Here is an 11,780-nt window from a genome sequence, read left to right as displayed (position 1 = left end):
TCAATTTACATGTTTTCACCTTGAACCTTGTACCTTGAACTCTCTAGATAGGAGGTATTGGGTGGAACACAACGCACTCCTTGCTATAGCACCAAGCGTGTTTCTGACACTCTTTTCAGCTACCTGTGTTTAAAAAATACATGAAGCACTTAGGAAAGTACCAGCAAATGAAGCAGTTTCAGTGAAGTTGTTTGGATACTCTAAGGTCACTGCAAGTGGGTGGAAAATTGGAGCCTGTACTGAACTGAATAGGAAAAAATGAAATTGTGTGTATAACCAGATGGGGAATATTTGAGTTTCTAAGACCTGGGTTGGTTTGTTTTTTTCAAAAGAAAAAATGCACTTTAAATGACTCACAGATGAATGTGAAAAAGCAGTTTATGCCGCACACCTACATTATAAATAACCCCCAGAGGAATGGCGCAGTGTGGTTTGTTTATGCACCAGAAGAGTCTGTGAAACATTTTGCCTCCATAAATCATAATCCAAACAAAATAGAATCCCTAAATCTGAGTTCGAATGAGCATGTGTATGAGGAAGATTCCTCTATGTGCCCGGCAACACACTAATGACTTATTCCAAATACTTTGTGATACTTCAGTCAGTCTTCTAGAAGAGACAGAGACGGCTGAGATGTACTCTCAGCTCTTTTCAGCCGGAGGGAACCGAGAGCCTGCTGCCAGCACGACTCAGCAGCACATGCACCTGCTGCTTTATCCCGGCTGGAACTCAGTACCAAACGTGTTATCGGATGGGGCAGCTCAACGAGACCCATTTAGCCCACAATATCCCCAGCACTGCCCCGGGGACCGCACGGTTCCAGCCCTCCGATTTGTAATCGACAAATGACCTTATACAAGAGTAAATTACACAAAGAGTGTAATTTAGACTAGTAAGCTCCAATGCTGGAGCCGAGGAACTGCATAGCAAGCGGATACCTTTTCCTAACATCGTCTCCGAAACTAAGAGGGAAAGGAACTTCAAAAATCTGCGATGGATAAGGGGTATGGGCAGGCAGTCTCTTCCCGCGACCCCTCGGCCAGGCTTGCCCTCGAAGCCCTCCCGCCTCCAGCCGAGTCCCATCGCCTCCGTGCGGGCGCCCCCTCCCCGGGACGCCGTCGGGGCCGGAGCAGGCGGGGCAGGCGGCCCCGGGAGCGCATCCCGCCGGCAGGGCCGGCCCGGGAAGGGCCAGCCCGGGACGGGCCCCCGGCTCCGGGCCGCTCCTCCCGCCGGCTGCCGGGGCCGCAGGGCCGCGCAAGCCCCGCCCGGGCGCCCCGCGGGGGCGGCCCCGCTGCTCAGTGGCCGCCTCGGCCGTCGCTCAGGCGGCCGCGCCGCTCGCCGCGGGGATGGTGGGGCGGGCGCCGAGGGGCGCGGGCAGCAGCAGCCCGGACGGCGCCCGGCGCGGCGAGCCACGGCCGGCCAGGTCTGACCTCGCTTTCCCTGCCCCCTTCCCTCCCTTCGCGAGCGCGGCCCCGGCCCTTCCCTTCCCGGCGGGGGTCGCTGTCGGCGGGGGCGCGGCGGGATGGGACGGGCGGCGCGGTGCCCCCCGGGTGACACCGGCGGGCGGCGGGGGGCGGAGGGCGGTGCTGGGTCACATCTCCGCGGGGTGGCGGGTCACGGTGTCCCCGCCGCTGGGGACTGGCGTTCCGCAGGTCCCGGGAGGTCCCGCGAGGTCCCGTAAGGTCCTGGCTCCTCTCGTCCCGTTGGCAGTGCTGCGCCGCATCTCTGCCATCCTCCCAAATATAAAAGAGCGAGAAGAACACAACTCCCAAACAAACGCTCAAAATTACGATACTTTTGAAATACCTACACGGCTAGCTTTCAGAATTTCGAGAAATTAAACTGGTACCTAGTGTGATGTCACACTGCCACTTAAAAATTGCTGTCACCGGGAGAAGGACATAAAATGATCTTGCAGGCTTTAATCTTGTTTGCTACACGCGTTTGACACTGGGAAGCCGAGCAGGCAGCAGTGAGCTGGGAGGGGGCAGCCTGGCCCCTGAAATCGGGGGTTGTGGGGCTCTGTGCCCGGGGCTGGAGTGGGCAAGCACTGACTGACTGTGTCACTTCACGGCAACAACCTCATCAATACCTAGGAAGCAGCAGAAAAAGCATTCGTAAATCGGATTTTAAAGGAAGTTTTAAATAGCGCAGGCAACAGTTCGTTTGAGCATAGATTTATGCTAAATGAGTCAAATGGAAAATAAAGTTACCAGTGTTTGGAGGTGAGTAAGGGCTTTGGCCAGCAACAACCTTGAGAATGACTTCCTTGATTCCTACACAGGTCCACTTTGTGTCTCATCATTTCCCTTCTCCAGTCCAATCTTTGTGGCACCAAAAATATTTATAAGTGCTGAGTTTGGGTGAAAAGATGGAAGAAAGGGACATGAAATTCAAGTGGTATGGTCCAAATGCATTTAGGCCAGTAAACATTTTAGGATGATGAAGGGATTCCACTATATACTGCACTAACCCATGCCTGTTGAAATAGAAGAACTTTCCAAACTTTCTCCAGCAGAGAAAGGACATCCAGAACATACAGACAGAATACGAAGCATTTAATTAAACACTGCATTTTGTTAAAAACAGAGGAAAACACTGACAGTGTGATAAGGAATATGTAAATTTTTTTAACACTCTTCAAAAAGGTAGAACATTGTTCCCTCCCCCCTGAAATGTATTTTGATAATTTCCAAGCAGACGGCAAAGAAAAGGAAATTATATCAATCCCTTTGGGGAGAATGTGACATTCTGACTTCTTGAAGCCTAGAAAGAGGTTTATACACCTAAAAAAATGAAAAAGACAAATTTAATCTTTCCAGACTTGTCAAACTTGTCTCAATTAATTTTTGATGACATAATTAGACCTTAAGGTTTTAATGTGTGCTTTTTTGGTTTACTTTTGCAAAGATTTAACTTTTTAAGACTCGGGGGAAACGGAGGGCTTTGCGGTGGGAACTGGAGCAGGAAGAAGGGGCGGACTCTGTGTAGGTTTGAGTGCTGATTCAGAGTACTCTATTAAGCCAAGAGAAGATGAACTCATTTTTCTCCTCCCTTGGGGAATCAGACAAGAAACAGGAAGTCATTGATTCTAAGTAAGATCATTCACTCTGCAATTGTAAACAGTGTCTTACGTGCCGGTAAATATTTCCAGAACCCAATGGCTTGTTGGAAAATACGAAGTAAATTATAACAATCTCTAGCAAAAAACCCACAGTAAAAAGTGTTATTTTCAATCCTTTTATCCATAATGTTTATGCAGTGGAATATTAATGAGTTTGGACATTGAGAAACTACTTGGCTGGACACAGTGTTCACTGCCAGAAATCCATCTACTCAAATGTTTTGTCTGTTGAAAGACAAACATTTTTAACTCCACCCTGTAATATTGTGCCCTACCAAAAAGCAAAAATTCTTTCATTTCTTGACCCGTTTGTGTTTTCACTGCCACAAACACTGAAATATCCTGCTGTTAACCAGATGTTGGCCTCATCCCTTTCTGTTTTATGTAGCTGCAATTAGATAAAAAGGAAAAACCTAAAATATCCTAAACAGTCTAATAATAGGTTGCTACTCCTCATTATTTAGGAGAGCAGAATCCAGATGAATCTGCAGCTGAAGCTGCTTCTTCCCTACAAAATAGGAGAAGCCACTGCTTGGCAATGCCACCTTCCCCCCACTGGACAGGGGGATTCTGGACAAGCAGAGGTGAGCATGGATTAGGGACAGGACAACAGTGAGCAGCTTGCTTCCCTGACAGTCGAGGGAATTTTCTGCAAAGCTTAAAAGGAGAATGGCAAAAGACACCAGAGGTGTCTTGGTCACCTAGAAGGACTGCAGTTGAAATGCTTGTGTTAAGAATGTGGGTGTTGTAGGATCAACTTAGGAAACTATTTCAATAATGTACTTAAATCCTAGTGATTCCATGGGGATTCCTGAGTGGGAGATTCCTGAAAAAGGATAGTTGTAATCTCTGGTTTAGCAGCTTGAATCCCAGCCTGCAGGAGCAAAGGAAGAAACAGCAAGAAATGAAGCATTTCCATTTTTTGGAATGGTTTTCCTTTCCTTTCTTGGTTTTCCTTCTAAGTTTAAGCATGGAACAAAAGAAATAAAGAATTTAGGGTATGAGAAAGGAAAGAAGGTTTTGAGCCAGAGTTAAGTTAACCTGTTAAGTTAAAGTGAACTTGAGAGTCACATGAGACATGGAAATTTAGAAAAGAAAAAGAAAATATTACTGTAGCAAAGAAAAGTGAAGGACTTCTTGGGATCTGGCTCATGGCTTAGATCTGTCTTGTGGTGCATTTCCTTTTTCCTCCTGTTGTCAAAAACAATGGAGAAGATAAATTCACAGGTCTTTTTGTCTCCAGCTGAGGGGTTTCAAGTGGGACTGCCTCTTCCAATGCAGGGAGGAAGGGAAGTGCTTGAAGCTGGGCTTCTGGAGGCCTGGGATAGTCATAGGAGGGGGCCTCTCAGTGGTGTCACTTATTCATCCATGCTAACTGTGTCAGGACTTGCAGTGTGGATGTCTGTATTAGCCACAATCTTTCTGTATCAGCCTCCTTCATCATGCTGAAAACAGTGGCTACTTGCCTTTCATCGTCAGTGTCTCACTGTTCAGGTGACAAACATCCAATATAAACTTATGACTTGTTTTTTCTTTGTTGTGATCTTCCAGCAGCCTTCCACTGAATGGTGTTTTTTACATGTTTATTATTTTTGAGATAAATTGGATACTTAGGAGCTTTCAGGCTTTGTTTTCAAAGGCAAACCTAAGTGTCCAGAGCCCTGCAAAGGCCAGGCCTTTACTTAGCAAGGGAACTTGGACTGAATGGTTACATTCAGCCATCCACTTACTCTATGAAATTGCCTACAAATACTTGGGGTATAACAGAGCCCAGTCCTTCTGCTTACACACAGATGATTTTCTTGGCTTTTCAGACTCCAACCATGATGAGCCAACTCTCATCCTGAGTAATTTTTCCAGAAATGCTTGTCCACAAGGGCACTGAGGCTAATTTCCAGAAGGCGTGGGCAGTTAAATGTGGATAGAAGTACAGATTTGAGACTGAAACATGCCTGAACCAGGATGTCCTGAGATCTGCAACAGCTAATGCCAAAAGATTGTTTTCCATGTGGGGGGTCCATTAGAGACCATTTTCTCAACCACCTTTACATTTGGAGTCAGAAACTCCCCCTTCCATCACGTTAAGGATATTGAATTTTAAAGGCAACTTGATTAAGCAGAATTTTAAAAGACTTTTAAAAAAGTGGTCTGCCAAACATTAAACTTGCACAAAACCAAATGTGCTACTAACTCACAGGCAATTACACCTATGTAAGGCATTTGCTAAGCAAAAGCTCAGTTCTCTCCTGAGTAAGAAAGGATATATGCAGTAACTGAAGATTAAAATGTGAGATGTGTCTCTGCTTATCAAGGAAAAATAACTGCAGCCACAGAATAATCGAAGAAATTAAAATACAATAAACCTAAATATTATCAGTGCAGATTTCAGAATTTGATAGGTATGATAAGGACTTCAGAAAACTAATATACTTTTACCATGTTTTATGAAACTGTACTTATATACAATTAGGAGGCATTCCTGAGATTTATATAAAATAGGTTAGTATGCATATTAAAATAAAGTCAGACATTAAATACAGACTGAATTTGACATGAGGATTTTTTCCCTTTCTTTTTCCAGCATAAATATGGCTGAACTTTCAGAGCCAGAAGGTACTGTAAACTGGAAGGAAAGATGTTTAACTTTGGAGTCACAGTTAATGAAATTTCGTCTCCAGGCAAGCAAGATCAGAGAACTCTTAGCAGAAAAGGTAGGTCTCATGGGATGAATTTTAATGATGTATAAATTATTTTATTTTATTATGGGGGTCAGTCACAAGTCATGGTTTGAGATTACAAGTACTGAAATTTTTTCAGAAAGAGAAAAATAGCCTTTTGCAACAAAATATATGGAAACTGTGTATGTTTTAATGCTGTGAAAGAATTTTACACATTGGAATTGCCAGCAAGAAATGTTCAGTTTCAAGTAAGAGCACACTGGCAGCTGTCCTGCAGAAAAAAATATGTATCCAGTAATCACTTTTACATCACTGAAATTAATATTTAACACATTTATTAAGTACTTTAAATGTGATTTAAGACACTGAAATCATCACGGAGAAAGTGATGTATTTTTTTAATTGTATTATTTTCCCCAGTATTTTGTAATGAATCATATAATCTACCAGACTTCATTTTCTTATAGGAAGACATCTCCAACTATGGCTCATCATCTGAGTCTCTGGATCCAGAAAGTTGAAGAGTATTGTATCATTTAATTTGAAAAATATTGTTTAAATATTTACTTTATTTTTCAATAGAGAAACATTTCTCTTGGCATATTCAAATACGTGTATCCCAACAGTCAGCTGTAATTGAGCCCATATCTGAAATATAAAACCTCCACCATTTTATTTACCTGGTAATATTTTGATAGAACAAGACAATTAAAAGAGTACAAGAGACAAAAATCTTAGATATTTTTTTTAACTATATCATCATAAAGATCTACTTCAGTGAATTTCTAATTAAAATGTTATATTTTAGTGACTTTTCTATGAGCTATATTTTCCATCAATTGCTCCCCCTAAAGAAAAACAAAATTCAGGTAACCTGATAGTATGTAAGCAAAAATACTATTATTTTTTACATGTAAGTTAATGGTTCTCTTTTGTGGATTTATCCATTCTCCCTTTGAAGCCATAAATACATTTGATCTCCATACTTAGTCCTCTATGAATCATTCCAACTTTACTATGTTTTGGTGGGGGCAAGAGCTAAATAGTATTAGAGGAGGAAGAAAGAGATTTTTTTGTATTTACAAAGAACTCTGGATGATGTACAAAGTCCCAGATGTGTTCCAGTCCTTTCCTAATAATGCTTACCATTGTTTTCTTTGACAGCTAAATTAAAATTAACAATTATGTTTCCATGGGCATACCTATCTTAATTCCAGGATCTTACTCAAAGTCCTTTAGATCCCTATGTTATGTGTCATCTATTATTTTATTGACTGTCCACTAAATCTTGTAAGGACTTGCATGTAAATCATGCTTGTCAGAAAGCTTCCCTTATTCTGAATAACAAAATATGCCTAAAAACTTTGTCACTTCACTGCTCAGTGTCCATTACCAAATGTCTCCCTTGAACAGAAATGAGGGCTCAGGAGATCTCTGCAGATCTCCCCTGATAGCTGCTGTTCACTGTAGGAAGTAACCAATCATGTATATTTTTATTGAGCCCCTTCTGTAACTCATGGAGGGACATTCCCTCTTGCCCCATGGCTTTTTATTTCCTTGAAACACTTTGCAAAATTCAAATAATTATAGCAACCAGACCTTCCCTATCTTCAGCCTTGTGATCCCTTCAAAACTTCATTTGCTTTGTAAGCAGACACCTCTCTTTTTAAGGGCCACTTTAACTCTTTCTTTACCCATAATACTTACCCACATGCACCCTAATTTTGCTGTTACATTTTCTAGTAATTTTCTTACTACAGCCATCAGACTTACAGATCAAGAGTTGGTTCAACTATGTCATCCAGTTCTTGACTGAATAAAATTTGGCAATTTATTACTATTCATTTTATGTATTCATGGCCTTATTTGTTCTATGGATGCACTCAACTTCAATTTGAGATTGAAAATAAAATAGAATAAAGGAATTTAGTATTAGATTTTTCATTAAGTAGGCATGAAAATTTACAGCAGTATTAAACAACTTCTAATACAAAACATTTTTCATAGTACCAAATTCCACTGAAATTGTAGTCTTGTAGTAGTACTCCAAGTAGTTCTGCTTTGATATAGCTAAAATATTGCTATTAGAAAGCAGTGTAGTTGAAAACTCTTCATTTTTTCCTAATCCTGCATTTTTTCTGTATGGCACACTCTTACTGAAGGGTTATTACATAATATTAGGTTTGGGAAGAATAACAAACTGTGCAAAATACATCCTTTGAAATTTCATTTAAAAATAAAAAAAAAAGAAAGAAATTGAAAAAGGAGAACTGACTGTGCCTGTCATTGTAATTAGCAAGGCTCAAAGATGAGCAAGTTATGATCACCAGTCTTGGTGGAGAATATCCAAGAGTACAATCCTGGCTGCTGAAACACTCAGCAGATCATTGGATGCTTACACATCAGAGCTGTTAGATCAGAGATAGCTGTTTTATCTCTTTACCCCATCTGGATCACTACATTTTGGGATGGAAAGTGGCTAAACACTGGACATGACTTTGCTGGCAATTTTCTAGCAGCCATTACTAACAAGTTTTAGGAGGTTGCTGCTGATTGTAGTTTTGGCAGCTAAAAAAATTAAGATTCATGAACAGCACTTCACAAAGAAGTAAAAGTTTTTAGAAAGATTTTAGAAATTTGAATGCTTGCTATTTGGCATTTCACTTTGTTCATTTACAGTTTGCATTTACAGGCTCCTAACTGTAATACTCCCTTAAATTAATAGCAATGTATGTATAATCATATAATTTCAAATATCAACATAAAAAACCCCAAGCAAACAGGATTAGATGGATAAAAACACAGGTCTTCAGCACTGTTCTCAATATAAAGTATTCAAAGAAAAATTACACTCTAATCTGTGAGAAATATGACTCTGAATAGATAAAAAAACTTCAGAACTTCTTATGTAACTGCCCTCTTGTTTTTGTTTTTGTTTCTCAGAAATTTTAGAAAAAGCAAAGTGATTACAGGAGTTACATGGGAGAAACATTTTCTGTTGAAGACCACAGGTCCAACAAGTATTCAGTTGGGATAATTCAGCATAATACTCTCCAGAGCAGAGCATTAGCCAACTTCATGAAAAAATGATCCTTCTCCTTACTCTGCCACTTTGACTTTTTAATACGAATCTTTCACTCATAAACTGGAATTCAGTTGGGACGTGCACCAAAGTCTGGTCAAAGCTTAATAAAATTTGATTATACTCATCTGCAAATTTAGCAATTGGGCACAATTCAAAAGCAACCATTTTCAAAATGGGCAAAAAAGTATTTGCATTTATTTCTGAGTTGATTTCATTTGCCAATAACCCAGTAGTTATTTTTTCACATTTTAATTTTTGAAAGTATTCAGACAGTTCTCAGTATTGGTTAAAGGAATACACTAGTTTGAAATTGAATTGCATGGAATTGTTATTCAAAAATATATTTGAGAAATAGTGAAGTGAGTAATGAAGACCCAGTTGGCCAGCAGTTGATGGTCATCCTGATACTAATGACAAAAGAATAATGAATCTTATATCAGACTTCATAGGTATTTTCTGGATTTGTTACTTGTTATAGACTGAAATACATTTGCCAAGCTCAGCAGTATTCTCATTCTTACTCTGATTAGCACAGACCTTTATTTGCGGTTTTGTTTACAATCATCTCCACACTATGCAACGTGTACTGAAACATTGAACAATAGCAGCAGTGTTCCACTTCAAAGCAGGAACAAAATCACTGCACTGTGGTGTGACAGATGTAAAACCCCTTGGGTATTATAGTATGTAACTGTAGAAAACAGAGTAAGAATGATACTGTGGCAAAAACGGGGAGTCTGTACAGGAAGATAAGAGCAATAGATTGGTGGCAATTCTCCAGCCTTCCTCCTCTGCCTATGTTTGAGAGGCGTGACTTCAAGATGCATCAAGGAAAGGGGTTTACATCCTACTACCCCTATGTATGACTTGCCAGAAACTGCCATTGGGCTCTTCCCCTTACACTTGTTGTATAACTTAGTCTAGAATCAGATTTAAATAAGGGATGTCTTGAATCTAGTAATTTCCAGTATTTGTTCTGATCCATGTGAGCCCGTAAATGTATTCAGGCTGGATTAATTGAAGTGCTTTGCTTATGCACTAGAAATCAAATACCTTCGCAAAGTTATTTTATTTAAAGTGCCCCTGCAAATAAATGAAGAATTAACATGAGAAGTCTTCAGTATATTATTCTAACAGATGTGTTGTGATTCAGAAAAACAAACTATTTACTATTTCTGTAAGTTTAGGAAGTGGTCATTTTTGAAACTCTGTTGAGGTGTTTGAGTACTTTGCATTTTAAATGTGTTGCAGCAGTACAGCTACCAGAGCTTAAATTTTTAACTGAACTTGAAGAGAGAGAAGCAAGGGAATATTCAATGTTTTAGAAAACTTAATCCATTCCCTGTTGTTTATTTGTTTTTAATATTCTTTCATTTTTGCCAAGTAAAGAGTCTATATTTATAAATCTAACTTGCAAAGAAAGAGACCTTGTTGGAGTTTAAAGCAGAAGCTGCTGCTGTAAGTGGGAGAGGTCTTTACAAGAATTTAAGGAATGATGTTAGAAAGTATCCTAGTACGCCAAATTTAGGATGGCTGTGAAACTGAGCTTTAAAGAGAAGCCTGTATTTTAATGCAGCTTGAGTCTTACGTATGTGAAGATTTACAAAAAAAACCTTTGTGGAGTAAAAGATTACATGTTTCTACTGCAAGTTTAGCTTCCAGCTGGCATTTCAAGTCACAGGAAAAGTTGGTGACCTTCATTCTTTGTTGACAGTAAGTGCATTTTTCACCTAGAATACCCATGCAACATAAGGTATCAAGTTGATGTTCTTCCTACAACCAAACAATCATTTCAGTAGGAGAACTACAGAGCTGTGTAAATTCCCACTTGGGCAGCCTCCACTGAATTTCATCAGACCCCATAAGTACTGAATTGGCACAAACCCAAATGCTGCTTTATGGGCTGTCCAGTAGTACTCAGCCATCCTATGAATGTCTCCAAGCTTGCTTCCTGCAGTGTTGAGGGTCATTATGTTATGCTTTAAGTGCTCTTCAACAAATACAAATTATTATGAGTGAGAATTCTTTTCATATGTATGTTGTTTTAACCTTCCCACATAGATATTCTCTGTATACTTGCTCATCTGGCAACGAGTGTGTACATCACAAATGTAATATTTATATTTTCTGAGCAGATGATGAAAATTGAATAATAATCAATTTTTTGGCTAAATACTATTTTCGGTATATTCCAAAGCATAACACTTTTTGGACTTTGTCTTACAAGCCAACAGCTAAATCCATGTTCCACTGTATTTTTATTTCTTTCACAGTCCTATTTATGGTATGTCATTTGACATTTGAAAATGAAGCAGATGCAGTCTGTTTTGTTATCTCTGGCATGGCAATTTCATGTTTAATGTTTTTGGAGGAAAAGTCAGTAACACATTGGACTTATGCAGTGATTGCCAATATAAAAATTGTAAAAAACATGAGTATTTCCATTTGCAATCAAAGGATTATGAAGGGTAAACAAGAGCAGAATACAACTGAACAAAAATTATTCAGATAAAGGTATTTTAAGTATTTAGTTGTCCTTAAAAATCTTATCATTTTGGGGAATAATTCAGTTGCAATTAGGAAGGTACAAATTGGAGAAAACAAGGAAAGTTAAGGACCATAGAGTAGTAGGTTTGTTTACACCTTTTTAATACTACACATATTTCTAATAGTTTCATTTTTATCCCTTGTCTATTACTAAGCTTATGCTATTCCTTTTTAAAATGGTGGAGATTATTTTGTTTAGTTGTTTTTAGTCTTCTTAAAACTACATTCTTTCTAAGGAGATTGAAAATAGAAAAAAAAAAAAAAGAGAACTCAGGAAGCAATAAATTAGTTGTTCTTGTAGAGGCGTGGCTGGGTAATGGCATGAAGAGCACAGCCTTTGCTGTGA

The 11,780-nt window shown here is 39.5% G+C and overlaps 1 protein-coding gene across 5 annotated transcripts in view; it reads left to right on the top strand.

Annotated features, from left to right (window-relative positions):
* Nucleotides 1-1,308: 1,308 nt before the first annotated feature.
* Nucleotides 1,309-11,780, top strand: part of PLEKHH2 (pleckstrin homology, MyTH4 and FERM domain containing H2) — a 52,332-nt gene continuing 41,860 nt past the window's right edge. For 3 of the 5 annotated variants that reach the window (XM_079333058.1, XM_079333059.1, XM_079333055.1), the window contains exons 1-2: nt 1,309-1,423; nt 5,706-5,835. In XM_079333058.1, the coding sequence (XP_079189184.1) occupies nt 1,347-1,423; nt 5,706-5,835 (207 nt within the window). In that variant the 5' untranslated portion in view covers nt 1,309-1,346. Of the gene's footprint in view, nt 1,424-2,303; nt 2,401-3,685; nt 3,709-5,705; nt 5,836-11,780 lie in introns of those variants that run through there. The other 2 variants (XM_079333056.1, XM_079333057.1) reach the window with 2 other exon arrangements.

The sequence above is a fragment of the Erithacus rubecula genome, assembly GCF_903797595.1.
Source record: "Erithacus rubecula genome assembly, chromosome: 2".
Lineage (NCBI taxonomy): Eukaryota > Metazoa > Chordata > Aves > Passeriformes > Muscicapidae > Erithacus > Erithacus rubecula.
The sequence above is the reverse complement of the archived record's forward strand: the minus strand, read 5'-3'. Positions and strand labels throughout refer to the sequence as shown.